Source organism: Ranitomeya variabilis, chromosome 2, assembly GCF_051348905.1.
Source record: "Ranitomeya variabilis isolate aRanVar5 chromosome 2, aRanVar5.hap1, whole genome shotgun sequence".
In the NCBI taxonomy this organism is placed as follows: domain Eukaryota; kingdom Metazoa; phylum Chordata; class Amphibia; order Anura; family Dendrobatidae; genus Ranitomeya; species Ranitomeya variabilis.
This window is the reverse complement of record NC_135233.1, coordinates 552,162,777-552,178,759: the sequence shown is the minus strand read 5'-3', so window position 1 is coordinate 552,178,759 and position 15,983 is coordinate 552,162,777. Positions and strand designations below refer to the sequence as shown.

The following is a 15,983-nucleotide window of genomic DNA, read 5'->3' as shown; positions in this document are numbered from 1 at the left end:
CCAGGGACTCCTTAATATACTCTCGCATAGCAACATGTTCAGGTACGGATAAATTAAACAAACGACCCTTTGGAAATTTACTGCCTGGAATCAGATCTATGGTACAATCGCAATCTCTGTGAGGAGGGAGTGAACCAAGCTTAGGCTCCTCAAAAACATCACGATAATCAGACAAAAATGCCGGAATCTCAGAGGGAATAGATGATGAAATGGAAACCAAAGGTACGTCCCCATGAGCCCCCTGACATCCCCAGCTTAACACAGACATTGCTTTCCAGTCAAGGACTGGGTTATGAGATTGTAACCATGGCAATCCGAGCACCAAAACATCATGTAGATTGTACAACACAAGGAAGCGAATCACCTCCTGATGGTCTGGAGTCATACGCATAGTCACTTGTGTCCAGTATTGTGGTTTATTACTAGCCAATGGCGTAGAATCAATACCCTTCAGAGGTATAGGGACTTCCAGAGGCTCTAGATTAAACCCACAGCGCCTGGCAAAGGACCAATCCATAAGACTCAAAGCGGCACCAGAGTCGACATAGGCGTCCGCGGTAATTGACGATAATGAACAAATCAAGGTCACAGATAGAATAAACTTAGACTGTAAAGTGCCAATTGAAACAGACTTATCAACCTTCTTTGTGCGTCTAGAGCATGCTGATATAACATGAGTTGAATCACCACAATAGAAGCACAACCCATTTTTTCGCCTAAAATTCTGCCGTTCGCTTCTGGACAGAATTCTATCACATTGCATATTCTCTGGCGCCTTCTCAGAAGACACCGCCAAATGGTGCACAGGTTTACGCTCCCGCAAACGCCGATCAATCTGAATAGCCATTGTCATGGACTCATTCAGACCTGTAGGCGCAGGGAACCCCACCATAACATCCTTAATGGCATCAGAGAGACCCTCTCTGAAATTCGCCGCCAAAGCGCACTCATTCCACTGAGTAAGCACAGACCATTTACGAAATTTTTGGCAGTATATTTCAGCTTCATCGTGCCCTTGAGATAGGGCCATCAAGGCTTTTTCAGCCTGAATCTCTAAATTAGGTTCCTCATAAAGCAACCCCAAAGCCAGAAAAAACGCATCCACATTGAGCAACGCAGGATCCCCTGGTGCCAATGCAAATGCCCAATCTTGAGGGTCACCTCGGAGCAAGGAAATTACAATCTTCACCTGCTGTGCGGGATCTCCAGCGGAGCGAGGTCTCAGAGAAAGAAATAATTTACAATTATATTTGAAATTCAGAAAACGAGATCTATCTCCGGAGAAAAACTCTGGTATAGGAATTCTAGGTTCAGATATAGGAGCATGTATAACAAAATCATGTAAATTTTGAACTTTAGTGGCAAGATTATTCAAACCTGTAGCCAAACTCTGAGGATCCATTTTAAGCAGGTGAGATCAGAGCCATTCAAGGGTTAGAAGGAGAGGGAGACAAAGACTGCAATTAGAGCTGAAATGCAACTGATTCAACTATAGAGCAAGCACCAAGGAAACAAAAAAAAAAAAAAAAAAATTTGCAGACTTCTTTTTCTCTCCTTTCTTCTGCCAACAGTTTTAACACTTGGCCGGCCATACTGTCATGGTTCCCAATGGCAGGGGAACGTCAGGACACATAAATAACGAACGAGCTCTTGGGTGATGGAATCTCGAGCTGACCGTGAGCTAAACCTACCACACAACTAATAGTGGCCGGGGGCGTGCCTACGTTTTATCCCTAGACGTCTCTCGCCAGCCGGAGAACTAACTTACCCTAGTAGAGGAAAAAACAGACCTGGCTTACCTCTAGGGAAATTCCCCCAAAAAGGAGACAGAAGCCCCCCACATATATTGACGGTGAGTTCAGAGGAAAAGACATACGCAGTATGAAGGTAGGTTCAGCAAAGCGAGGTCCGCTTACTAGATAGTAGAAAGATACAAAAGGGAACTGCACGGTTAGCTGAAAACCCTTTTAAAATACCATCCTGAAATTACTTTAAAACTCATGTGTCAACTCATGACACCGGAGTGGTAATTTCAGCCCACAAGAGCTTCCAGCTACAGAGAATGACTTAACTGTAAACTGGAACAAAAATGCAAACAAACTTAGGACTAAGAGTCCAACTTAGCTGATCAGTAGTCTAGGAGCAGGAACATGCAACAGAAAGGCTCTGGTTACATTGATGGCCGGCAAGGCAATGACTGAAGAGCAGGATTAAATAGGAACTCCCCACTACTGATGAAAACAGGTGAACTGAGAAAGAAAACACACCCGAGTCACCAGTACCACTAGCCACCACCAGAAGGAGCCCAAAAGCAGATTCACAACATTTCTCACTTTCCAATGTTTGTAATGCATCATCTAGTTCCTTCAAGTCCAGTCGCTAATCCAAAGCCTCCCTAATAGCTTCAGACAGCCTTGGAAGAGCAATTCCATCTAGGTAAGACGTGATATCTCCCTCCAAAGCATTAGTTTAAGATTTGTACATGTTTGTATAATAAAAATGGAGAAGTTTAATAACCTCATCAGTGTCCGTAACCACCCATTTTCTAATAATTGTGCAAACAGTTGTTGCCATCTCACCAAGCTGCTTGCCTATTGTCCTGTAGCCCATCCCAACCTTGTGCAGGTCTACAATTATGTCCCTAGTATCCTTAGACAGCTCTTTGGGCTTGGCCATGGTGGAGAGGTTGGAGTGTGTGCACAGGTGTCTTTATACCGGTAATGAGTTCAAAACAGTTGCAATTGATACAGCTAATGAGTGCAGAAAAGACTAACATTTCGGTGAAAGCCAGAATTCTTGCAGGTTGGTAGGTGATAGAATACTTATTTTATACAATAAATTCCTATTTAGTTATTTAAAAATCATACAATGTGATTTTCAGGTTTTTATTTTTAGATTCTGTCTCTCACAGTTGATGTGTACCTATGATAAAATTACAGACCTCTCCATTCTTTGTAGGTGGGAAAACTTGCAAAATCAGCAGTGTACCAAATACTTATTTTCCCCACTGTACTTCCTGTTTCTACATAGAGCAGAGAAAAGAGAAGAATTATCTGGGTAGAAAGGCAAAATGAGCAAATGTAATTACACACTACCATATAATATGATGATTGCAATACATTAAAAATCTTTGATAGGAGAGCTTCTTTAAACAAAACTGTGACCATTCTTTTCTTGGTTGACAGAATGTAGAATATATTTTTCAGAATGTGATCTATCAATTTACTAGTAAAAGTAATGTAACCGACAACTGATGAACTCTTAGTTTTTAGACCATACAATAGATGTATCTTCTGTTTGTAAGTCAATGTTCTTAAATTCTTTTGCTGCTTACTAGTCGGCTTACCCTCGGGTCCACCATGCTGTAGTCTTCTATCAGACTCTCTTCAGCAGCCCCAGTATCAATTCTAAAGACGTCTGATCTTGCAAAGTTTGCTACAAAGAGAAAATAGAATACTTACTGCGTTATACATTGGCATGTAAAAGTTTGAGCACCCCTGATCAAAATTACTGTTATTATGAACAGTTAAGCAAGTTAAAGATAAAACTATCTCTAAAAGGCCTAATGTTAAATATACAAAACCTACAAGAAACAAAATGGTCATATACCCTGCTCTAAATAAGTAAAAAAGCAAAAGCGCATCTAAATAACACAGGGTTCTTAGTAAACACTGGGGTCAAAAACGCATACAAGCCATCCCAACATAACATCCAGCTCAAGGAGGGGATCCCTATACACACTGAGGTCAACTCTGACACATAGTAAGGTTTATAATATTACAATATTAGCCATCTTAGGACCATCCCGAACAGGGTCATATTGCGAATGGTGGGATGGCTTTTATGCTTTTTTGATCACAGCAGTATTTACTAAGAACTCTGTGTTATTTAAACGCACTTTTGCTTTTTTTTACTTATGTAGCCACTGCAGGGGATATGATCATTTTGTTTCTTGTAAGTATTGTCTGTTTAATGGCCAATGTGAACATGCGTTTATGTGTTGCATGTATACCAACTTGTGTTTTTTTCTAAAGTAAAAAAATATACATTTCCTTTGTTTTTTAGGAATATAAATATATATATATATATATATATATATATATATATATATATATATATTTATTTATCTTTTACATTTTAAAAATTACAAAGGCAATTTTTAAAAAGCAAACTTCATTCTACGTACAGCAATTTGTAGTTCTAGGAGTTTGTTCCTGAAAAAGTGCGAGCATGAAGTGCGTAAAGGTAGAAACGAAGACATTTCTATTTCCATTGTGGAACTGCTTCCTCTCTATGGCATTATTAAACACAGTATACCCACACTAGTCCACAAAATTATATTATTAATCTAGAGAGTATCTTCGATAAATCAGAATATGCCCGTGGTTAGGGTATGCTGTGAAACATCACCAGTGGAAACCACTGTAATACAGAGACAAATACCAAACCACCGTGGATAGGAGATCACCAGAAAGTCCCTGAACTCGGGAATAATTAAAAAATAGGCCTTTATTTATAAGATTGGCAACAATTGTATACAATAGTAAAAAAGTTTAATTATATAAAATGACACAAATAAAAAGTATATATACCTTACTCACGAGGTCAGGGAATAGAAATGCTCAATAAAATAGCCCCCAGTGCAGTATCTCATTTCTAGCTGTGCATATCATAGGATGCAGAGGTTCCAGTAAAAAGTGTCAAAATATCAAAAGAACCGTGATTATAAAATTGTATTATAAATTATGTGCAAAATATAGATTAACTTTTTAACGCTGTGCAAAATAGTGCAAAAAAAGTGCATAATAACCAGGGATTATATAACCCAATCAAATAGGGTGCCCACGTGTGCAGGCCTATATTCAGGCCAAACAATAGGTAACCAATTGCTTGTATAAGATCGCACAGCAATATATATGAAAAAATAATTTTTATATATATACCTGGGGGGGTAAGCGAGACCTGAACTTTTTTACTATTGTATACAATTGTTGCCAATCTTATAAATAAAGGCCTATTTTTTAATTATTCCCGAGTTCAGTGACTTTCTGGTGATCTCCTATCCACGGTGGTTTGGTATTTGTCTTTTTCCTCTCTATGGCAGCACGGTTTACTTTGGAGCGTTAATCTCTAGAGGGTCTAAGTTGTAATGCTTACACATTGCCGTTTCTCACCTGGTTCCATAGTGGCACTGTGCCGAACGATGCTGCTCTGTCAGCATAGGATGACTGTTCAACCCAAGCACAGGCGCTCGTTGCATCATGACGGGCCAATCATTTACACCTTCCTACCAGCTTGTTTTTCATCTATCTCCGCCCTTGCAGGGCTCCATCAGAGATGCCATTTAAAGAAGAGGGGGGTATATAGGTGATTGGCACCAACATGTTCCATTAACTTGGTTTCAACTGTCATTCCTTTAAAGAGGACCTGTCACTTGCCATATATATGTAGATGTTTTAAATACCCCTGTTTTCCTGATCCTTGTGACGTTTTTCTTTTGTTCATGCACCTCTATGTTCCTGAGATATGGCTTCTTCTGCCCTGTATGTAATTCTGGTCTTTTTAGCCAAGTAGACATAGTCATCAAACCTTCTCTATGGACATCTTCTTGAGGACCACGTCCAGTTGACTATAAATATTAATATACAGGAAAGAAGGGGCACATCTCAGGAAGGAAGTGGTACAATAACAACTAAGAAACAGGAGAACATCGGCATTTACACTAGGTAAAAAAAATTCTATTTATGTCAAGGAACGGGTTCTCCACTAGACATTCGTGGGAGTCCCAAAGCTCCAAAATATTCCTATTGTAATCTAATACAACATTGTCATCCATACAAATGTATAATAATATTCAGATAAAAATCATGAAAATTCAGTGTAATAAGTTTGTGAATTCTGTATCACAAGATAAACACCAGCGAAGGGAAGTAAATCATCCGTATTACCGCTGCTAGAACTTATCGGCAGTATGTAGGAGGGGGGTATATATATAGTCAGGAAGAGAAGCCCAACTACAAATAGTCTCCGTATAGGGACACAGGACAGACGAGACCTACCTGGCATAAGTATCCCGGACTCCTTGACTTTATGCAGTAATCCTGGGTAGCTGTATTGTCTGGTATTTGCACCAGAGTTGATGTCTTCAAGCCTCCCCTTGCTGGAGTCCGAGCTCAGTATGGCCTGAATTGCCTGAACCATAGCCACACAAAGCAGGACTGTATTAAACATCATGAGTGACGATATCTATATAAATGGAAAAAATATGGACAATCTAGATCGGATGGCTTTAATTAAATGAATGTACATTTCTGTACAGTAACTGAGTAAAGTATGCTTTATATAGAAATATGAATTGTTTTTGTTTCGACCTTCATTTACATCTAAATGTAACTCAAAAGTAAAAAAAAGTTTGGACCCTACAAACACAGAAGGGCCATGTCTACTGCCCCCTAGTGGGCATATACCCCGCTGAGGAGCGGAGAAATAACAGGAAAGTTATTTGTAGACATAACATAGCGGGTGATCTTACTGTACACTGAATCTAATATTTACTGGTGCAATTATTGTAAATCTACGTTTATAATTCTGTACTGATTTTTCATTACTTTTATATATTTTTTGGTTTAAAGGTTCTCGGTGCACACGTCTGGCCATACAGTCCAGTGCACCTACCCATCTGCTTGATTTTCATCTATCTCTGCACTTCTCTGGCTCTATAAAGCCAGAGCTGTCAATCAAAGAAGAGGGGGTGGAGATAGAGGGAAAACAGGTAGGTGGGATGTTACACTTAAATGTTTGACACCATTGTGATGTTTGAACGGTCAATCTGTGCTGACAGAGTCCTTTTAAGTAGAATGCTTTAAAAATAAAACCTACCATTTTTTCATGCTATTTTTTTTCTTGTTTTTTTTTCATTTGGTTTATATTCATGTTATATTATCTGTGGCTTTTTCGTTTTGTTTTCACCAATATAAGTCATGTGGTTCATAGATCATGTGATTCTAAGCGTTAAAAAAAGCCTCCAAAAAAAACTGACACACAATAAAAGGAGATTGTCAATACATTCATGCTACCAAACCACGGGCAGTATGAGGACGCGATTAGACGACCGTATAACATGGTCGATGATCGCATCGCAATGCTCGGACTGGCCGGTGGCTCTCCTGACAAGAGCGTGACAGCATGTATTTCTATTTCATGCAAGGAGAGCCGCCAGCCAGTCCGTACACTGCGTTGCAAGCGTCATCTGTGTTATACGGCTGTCTGAGTGTACCCTGAAACAGAACCTGCTTGCACAATTGTTCTAACCTCAAACGATCAATTGTTTCAGAGAAGACATAGTTTGAAAAGTCGGCCGGGGACAACAGAAAGAGACGACTAGTTCCGCACAATCCCCAGCCAGCAGGTCTCTCTCTGTTAGTGAAAAAAGGAGATGTTCCAGCTTCAGAAATTGCCAATAAATTTTCCAATTTCTGAAGCTGGAACATCTCCTTTTTTCACTTATACAAGTGGTCCCATACAGTTTTGATCTCCACCTGAAAGCCTAGGTGAGCTGGTCTATCTTATCTCTCTGTGTACACACATGAGAGAGACCCGTCAATCACCTGGAGTGGAGCCAGGAGAAGCCAGATGGGGGCTGCATCAAACTAATCAGGTGTAGCGCTAATGTCAACATCCCTGTGTGTCCGATCTCACTCCTCCCGGCAGGGACGCCAACATATTTACCGCCCCGGCCACACTCCACACGGCAGTGGTTCCCCTGGGCCTGTGCATGCCATGCAGGTCTCCTGGTGGCATTTCTAGTGCACATGTGAGCTCCCCGAATTCTTATATATGCAGAATGAGCACTTTGGAAATGCCCCCAGCCAATAGGTAGGAGGAATCAAGTATATAAGGCACACACTCCTGCATGGAGGTACCTGAGCAATTTTCCCCTATTTAGTAGTGTTGTGCAACTTGTGAGTTGCCTAGTCCCTGTATCCTGTGTTGTAGGAATCTGAACCTTTTACTATATGCCGTGTTGTATGGTCCTGAACCCTGAAGCCTCACCTGCTGTAACTGAACCCTGAGGCCATACCTGCATTACTTGAATCCTGACAACTCTCCAGCGATACTGTAACCCTGAAGCCGCAACTGTATCTGAATCCTCACACCGCTCCAGTGATATATGAACCCTGACACTGCACCTGTGCTACTTGAGCCTGAAAACACTCCTGGGTACCTGAACCCTGACACTGCACCTGCGGTACCTGAGTCTGACATCACTCCTGTGGTACCTGAACTCTAATGCCACTCTGGCGGTACCTGAGCCTGACTCTGCACCTGCGATACCTGAGCCTGACACTGCTCCTGTGGTTCCTGAGCCTGACTCCACACCTGTGATACCTGAGTCGGACACTGCTCCTGTGGTTCCTGACCCTGACTCCGCCCCTGTGATACCTGAGCCTGACACTGCTCCTGTGGTTCCTGAGCCCGCAGTCCCCCAACTTGTAACCATTACGACGGTGATAAAACCAATGCCAGTGACTGTCCTGGTTAGGGTTCCAGAGTCTGTACTGTTGGAGCATGTTCCAGTATCCAAATTGAGTCCTGCTAGTGACCAAAAACTTGTGTTGTCTAAACAGTGTCTGAATCCTATCCTATCAGAGACTCTGATCCTGTGTCCATGTCTGTGATCCTGACCCATGGGGTCAGTAGCTGCTGTCCTGGGGACTGTCTAGAAGAGGTCCTTGGTAACTAACTGCAGCTCAAGTCTAACTCCACTATCAGGAGTTCAAGCGAAAACCAGGTAGCCATTTAACTACGCCTCTCCTAGGTAAGCCCGGCCTGTGGCACAATGGGTCAACGATCCACGTGTGTGACATCAGGTCTCTCTCTAATTCCCTGCTGGCTCTTCAAACTATGTTTTCTCTGGAACAGCCCAGCATTTCACAGTAAAACACTCCTGGTTATTGGTTGCAGTCACATGAATCTAATGACAGGTTCCCTTTAATTAACACATCATGCATTTTTTTAACAAATGGAAGGAAATAAGGAATATTTGCAATGGGAAAATGCAACAAACTACCCCCCAAAATTGTCATACCTAGTGCCTTGCTTGTGTAAACAGTGTATATTTAAAGATGTTTTCCAGTTTTATGTAAAAAAAAGATAAAAAAATCTTAAAGGGAATCTGTTAGCAGAATTTCACAGCCCAAGCTATTTACATGCACATGTATCTCTTACAGACAAGTCCAGTGATACCCTTACATTGCCAATTTGTTATTCCATTACTGAGAAATCAGTCTAAACTGTTATCACTTGCTGCCTCCTTTGGCCTCACTCAATTGTCCTCTGCAGCCACTCACAAAGATGGCAACATGCTACACCTTATCTTCACCCACCTCTGTTCCCTTACTAATCTCACCTCTCCCCTGTCTGACCACAACCTACTGTCATTATCTTCTCTCTTCTCACCTAGTGTGCAACCCCCACTCCACAAACTCAACCACCCTCGCAGAAATCTCAAACACCTCAATTTACACTCACTCTCTGAGTCCCTTCTCCCTCTTACAGAAATAGCTTCCCTTTATGACACAGAGGCTGCTGACACTTTTTATAACACCACAATAACAGCTACACTTGATTTGGTTGCCCCCCCCTCACACATAGCAAAAGTCGTACAATCAACAGGCAGCCCTGGCTGACCAACCTGACCAAAAGAACTAAGATGGGCTTCCAGGGTCGCTGAGCGAAGATGAAAGAGATCCCACTCTACCGAGCACTTCATCGCATACAAGCAGTCCTTCGCCAGCTTCAAGTCCATGCAAAACAAACTTACTTCTCATCCCTTATATCCTCCCTGTCTCACAACCCTAAACAGCTTTTCAACACTTTCAATTCTTTACTCCGTCCCCCGACACCTCCTCCCTCTCCTCTCATTTCTCCTGAAGACTTTGCCTCTTTCTTTAAACAGAAGATTGATACTATCAGAGAAAGCTTTGGCCCGCAGCGCCCAATGCCCCCTCTTAGCTGCTCAGCCCTGTTCCTCCAAAACCACCTTTTCCACCATAACCGAAGATCAGTTCTCCTCCCTCCTGTCAAGATCACAAATCACCACTTGCACGCTTGACCCGCTCCCGTCCCACCTCATCCCTAACTTCACCACAGTCTTCATCCCTGCTCTAAAACACCTCTTCACCCTCTCACTTACAAATGGTGTCTTTCCCTCATCCTTCAAACATGCCTCGATCACACCCATCCTCCAAAAGCTCTCCCTCGACCCATCCTCTGTGTCTAGCTATCACCCAATATCTCTTCTCCCTCAAAACTACTGGAACAGCATGTCCATCTTGAACTGTTCACCCACCTCTCCTCCTGCTCCCTCTTTGACCGGTTACAATCTGGCGTCCAACCGCATCAGTCAACTGAAACTGCCCTAGCTAAAGTCACCAATGACCTACTAACCACCAAGAGCAAGTGACACTACTCTGTCCTTCTGGACCTGTCTTCTGCCTTTGACACTGTGGACCACTCCCTCCTGCTACAAATTCTCTCATCTCTTGGCATCACAGACTTGGCCCTATCCTGGATCTCGTCATATCTAACAGACCAGACATTCAGTGTCTCCCTCTCCCACACCACCTCCTTACCTTGCCCCTTGTCTGTTGGTGTTCCCCAAGGCTCAGTTCTAGTACCACTACTCTTCTCCATCTACACCTTTAGCCAGGGACAGCTCATAGAATCCCACGGTTTGCAGTATCATCTCTACGCCGATGACGCGCAGATCTACTATCTGGACCTGACCTCACCTCCTTACTGACCAAAATCCCACAATGTCTGTCTGCTATTTCATCTTTCTTTTCAACTCGCTTTCTAAAACTGAACATGGACAAAACAGAATTCGTCATCTTTCCCCCTTCTCACTCTACCCCTCTACCAAACCTATCCATCCATGTCAATGGCTGGCTCACTTCCCCATTCCCGCATGCTCGGTGCCTCAGGGTGATCCTTGACTCTGCCCTCTCTTTCAAGCCACATATCCAAGCCCTTGCCTTCTCCTGCCATCTCAAACTCAAAAATATTTCCCGGATCTGCGCATTCCTTGACCACGAAACCACAAAAGCACTAGTGCACGCCCTTATAATCTCCCGCCTCGACTACTGCAACCTCCTACTCTCTGGCCTCCCATCTAGCACTGTGGCACCACTCTAATCCATCCTACATTCTGCTGCCCGACTAATCCACCTGTCTCCCCGCTATTCCCCTGCCTCTCCCCTATGCCAAGCCCTTCACTGGCTTCCTATTGTCCAGAGGCCCCAGTTTAAAACCCTATCTATGACGTACAAAGCTATCCACAACATATCTGCCCCATACATCTGTGACATGGTCTCCCGGTACTTACCTACACGCAACCTTCGTTCCTCTCAAGATCTCCTTCTCTACTCCCCTCTTATCTCTTCTTCCCACAACCGCATACAAGACTTCTTCCATGCTTCCCTCATACTCTGGAACGCTCTACCCCAACACATCAGACTCTCGCCTACCACGGAAACTTTCAAAAAGACTCACTGAAGACTCACCTGTTCCGACAAACCTACAGCCTGCAGTGATCCTCAGTCTGCTGAACTGCCGCACAACTAGCTCTACCCTCTCCTAGTGTATCCTCACCCATTGCCTGCAGACTGTGAGCCCTTGTGGGCAGGGTCCTCTCTTCTGTACTGTGTGTGCCTTGTTTTTGCTCATGTTTATTGTACTTGTCTATATTTGCCCCTTTTCACATGTACAGCGCCATGGAAAAAAGGGTGCTATAAAAATGTCTAATAATAATAATAAAAATAATAAGAAGAAAGTGAGGCTGAAGGGCTATTTGTAGATCTGAAGCCTCTGTCACTCCAGCTCTATTCCCCATCCAGAGCCACCTCCTCTTGATTGACTGACGGCTCTTTTGCATGAAATCACACATAATAAAGGCTGTCAGTCAAGCAGCAGTAGACGGTGCTGAGAGGGGAATAGAGCCGGAGTGACAGAGGTTTCAAATCTACAAATAGCTCCTTAGCCTCATTTGCTTATCGATTTTATCGATTGACCATGTAAAGGTATCGCTGGACTTGTCTGTGAAAGAGCTACATGTGCATATAAATAGTTTTGGGGGGGGGGTGAAATTCCGAAGACAGATTTCCTTTAACCATTCGGGAACTTTTTAAAATACTTCATATTTCAATTCCCTCCCATTTTGGTAAAATGTGCTTTGCATAAGTGATTGGAATTGTCTTCTTATACCACGAGATGTAGGATCTGATCATGTTCAACTGCACAGATGAGCAGCTCACTGGGTTATAGCTGCACCTACACAATCCAAACCTCATCGGAATCTGTTGCTGGATTTCACAAAATAAATAACATATATTATTAAATAGATATCTGACCAAATGAGGCTGGTGTACTTACTTTGAGAATCCATATTTAGATGGCTGTATAAGGAAAGGGGTTTCCACTACAGCCAAAGCCCTAAGGTGTACTATCTTAATTACTCTATTAGGTTCTCATAGTGTATAACAACATCAAACATATGGTCAATTCCTTTACTGGAACATGGAAAAATAAATGAATAAATTGTCTTCTTCTTATCACCTAAATCCTTTGTCCAAAAATATTAAACAGTTAAGAATGTAGAAATAATTGGTTTGGCCACAACAGTAATAATTTGTGCAGTAAACACTGTAAAGATTTTTTTTTTTTAAATGCTATTTTCTGTGTTTATTTTATAGTGATTTTATTGTACTAAAGTGATGAATGTAAGAATATATCATTTCGGTAATGATAAAGTTGCACTGACCATTAGATTGACGTGACCATGTTATGTATGCTGCACGTTGAACTCTCAAAATATAAAAATAACTATGACAGAGATGTTTTTTTCCATTCTCCCCCATCACAAACAAAGAACATGGTCAGCTTTCACATGGCAAAATGTTTTTTACATATTAGTATAATAAAGTTTAATTCCTGCTTCTGTCCTGCACAACTTCACTGTTCAGGTGCTTTCCTCCTTTTCTACAGTCTGTTTTTTTCTGCCCTCCCTGCAACTGTACATGCTTTCTACACAGTCCACATTGTGGAGATCTGTGTGCAAACTTTTCTCTCCCTGTTCTCTCTAACACTGAGTGACGGATGGGGAGAATAGATATGTGCATTTTTGATCGGTGGACAGCTCCAATAATAACACGTTGATTTGCCTAGCATTTCCTTTAAAACACAATGCCTTTAATTTTCTATTATATAAAGAGAAGAGAATGAGAAGACATGTATTTAGTAATCATAGTAACTTACATGCACGGGGCAGTCACCAGGTAAAGCCAAAAGATGATGTTTCAGACGAGCACAAGACACTTATATAGAGAACGTTGGTCTATTGTGGTGACGCGTGTGGACAACAATGAGTAGGAGGACGATACTGAATGGCAAACAGCGGAGCAGATTAAGGAGTCATTTATAAATTCCACTCAGAACTCATAATATTCATTACTTGTTATTTATGGTAAAAGCTCCCGTAGTCCCGTAGTGGCTCCTTCATCCTGATTGCATTTGCTGTCACTGTCAATCGGCCACATACTGTTTCATTTGGTAATTAGCTTGTTTTGACTTTGTGATGGATAGTGATGCGAGGACATTTGTGCCTGCAGATTCCTACTTCTGTTTGTTTTTTGTCAGATATGATCTGAGGGCACAGACTATAGTACTTAAAGGGGATCTATCACCAGGTTTTTGCCACAACATCTCAGAGTAGAATAATGAATACTATTTGTTGGTTAAATATGGAGATGGCTACTCTTAGGCCATGTGCACACGTTAAGTATTTTTCGCGTTTTTTTCGCGTTTTTTCGCTATAAAAACGTGATAAAAACGCGAAAAAAACGCTTACATATGCCTCCTATTATTTTAAGTGTATTCCGCATTTTTTGTGCAAATGTAGCCTTTTTTTCCGCGAAAAAATCGCATCGCGGAAAAAAAAGCAACATGTTCATTAAAATGCGGAATTGCAGGGGATTCCGCACACCTAGGGGTCCATTGATCTGCCTACTTCCCGCACGGGGCTGTGCCCACGATGCGGGAAGTAAGCAGATTATGTGCGGTTGGTACCCAGGGTGGAGGAGAGGAGACTCTCCTCCACGCACTGGGCACCATATAATTGGTCAAAAAATAAGAATTAAAATAAAAAATAGTCCTATACTCACCCTCGATGTCTTCCCGCCTCCACTGCATGCTGCCGCTTCGGTTCCTGTAGCTGATGTGCGGTGAAGGACCTTGCCGATGACGTCACTGTCCTGTGATTGGTCGTGAGCGGTCATGTGACCGCTCACGTGACCGTGACGTCACGGGAGGTCCTGTGCGCACAGACCAGCTATAGGAAGAAGAACGGACGCCGCTGATGAGATGTCTGGGTGAGTATAAGCATTTTTTTATTTTTTTTATTATTTTTAAACATTCTATCTTTTACTATAGATGCTGCAAAAGCAGCATCTATAGTAAAAAGTTGGTCACACTTGTCAAACGCTATGTTTGACAAGTGTGACCAACCTGTCAGTCAGTTTTCCAAGCGATGCTACAGATCGCTTGGAAAACTTTAGCATTCTGCAAGCTAATTACGCTTGCAGAATGCTAAAAAAACGCGAAAAAAACGGGAAAAAACGCAAAAAAAAAAATGCGGATTTCTTGCAGAAAATTTCCGGTTTTCTTCAGGAAATTTCTGCAAGAAATCCGCAACGTGTGCACATACCCTTAGTGGGCGCCTGTTCACACCTGGTTTCTGTTTGGAAGTGACAGACAGTCTTTGATATTTACACCCATTTACTGTTAGACGAGTCTGACCAGAAGTGGTTTTCGGCATGGAAACAAAGCCAAGTGACTCAACTATGAAAAAATAACATAGGAACTGGGGTGCTGAGAAATGGCAGTAGGTGCTCTGGACTGACACCTTGAAATTTGAAACTTTTGGCTGTGGCAGAAGGCAGTAAGCAAAGAGCTGGAGAATTGCATAATAATGAGATTCTGGTGCTCCAGGGCGGGCCTGTGGGCGGGGCTGTGGGCAGGGCTGTAGGCGGCTGGTAGGCGGGGCTGTGGGCGGCTGGTTGGCAGGGCTGTAGGCCGACTGGTGGGCGGGGCTGTGGGTGACCTGTGGCCTTGGCTTTGCATGGTGCTCTGCTTACATATTCATCATTTTGTGCTTACGACAAGTCACTGACCCCTCTCTGACCTGCCCCCTATTTTACATATCACATAGAATCTTGTGTGGAAAAAAATTACCATTCATCAGGCAGGCGCCTGCACTGTGGCATGATACAATAGATAATATGCATGCATTCTTTTATGATCTAGTCATAGTTTTGTGGGGAGAAAAAAATGATATTCTATCGGATCGCCAACAGATGCTACTGCGTAGGCGCCACCGCCGGCGTCATTTTGACTAAGCCAATTTTTTTTATAGCAAAATGTCACTGGCGCCTGCGCAGTACCATCTATCAAATTCCATGGTATCATGCTACAGCTCCTGCCTGATGAATGTTATTTTTTTTTCACACAATATTCTATGTGTTATGTAAAATAGGTGGCATTTGAGAGCACCACATAAAAGCCCCACCCACAGGCCACTCACTAAACTGAAATAAAGATTTAACAACAACCACAAGACAGATTTCATCAGTCAAGGTAACATTTTAATCAGTATAACAGTGCCAACCTGACACTGTCAGTAGGTTACTGTGTACCATCCTGCTGACAGGTTCCCTTTAAGGTATATACAGTGGGGAAAATAAGTATTTGATACACTGCTGATTTTGCACGTTTTCCCACCTACAAAGAACGGAGAGATCTGTAATTGTTATTGTAGGTATACTTCAACTGTGGAGACAAAATCTAAAAATAAACACCAGAAAATTATCATTATGTAAATGATTTTTACATAATTAAACTGCATTTTATTTCATGAAATAAGTATTTGA

At 42.2% G+C, this 15,983-nt stretch overlaps 1 protein-coding gene across 1 annotated transcript in view; it reads right to left on the bottom strand.

Annotated features, from left to right (window-relative positions):
- The window catches only part of AGRP (agouti related neuropeptide), a 28,878-nt gene extending 15,544 nt beyond the window's left edge, over positions 1 to 13,334 (bottom strand). The window contains exons 1-3 of the mRNA XM_077292746.1: positions 13,315 to 13,334; positions 6,060 to 6,246; positions 3,347 to 3,435 (exon numbers count right to left, since the gene is read on the bottom strand). Coding sequence (XP_077148861.1) covers positions 3,347 to 3,435; positions 6,060 to 6,234 — 264 coding nt within the window. The 5' untranslated portion in view covers positions 6,235 to 6,246; positions 13,315 to 13,334. The remainder of the gene's footprint in view (positions 1 to 3,346; positions 3,436 to 6,059; positions 6,247 to 13,314) is intronic.
- Positions 13,335 to 15,983: the final 2,649 nt, after the last annotated feature.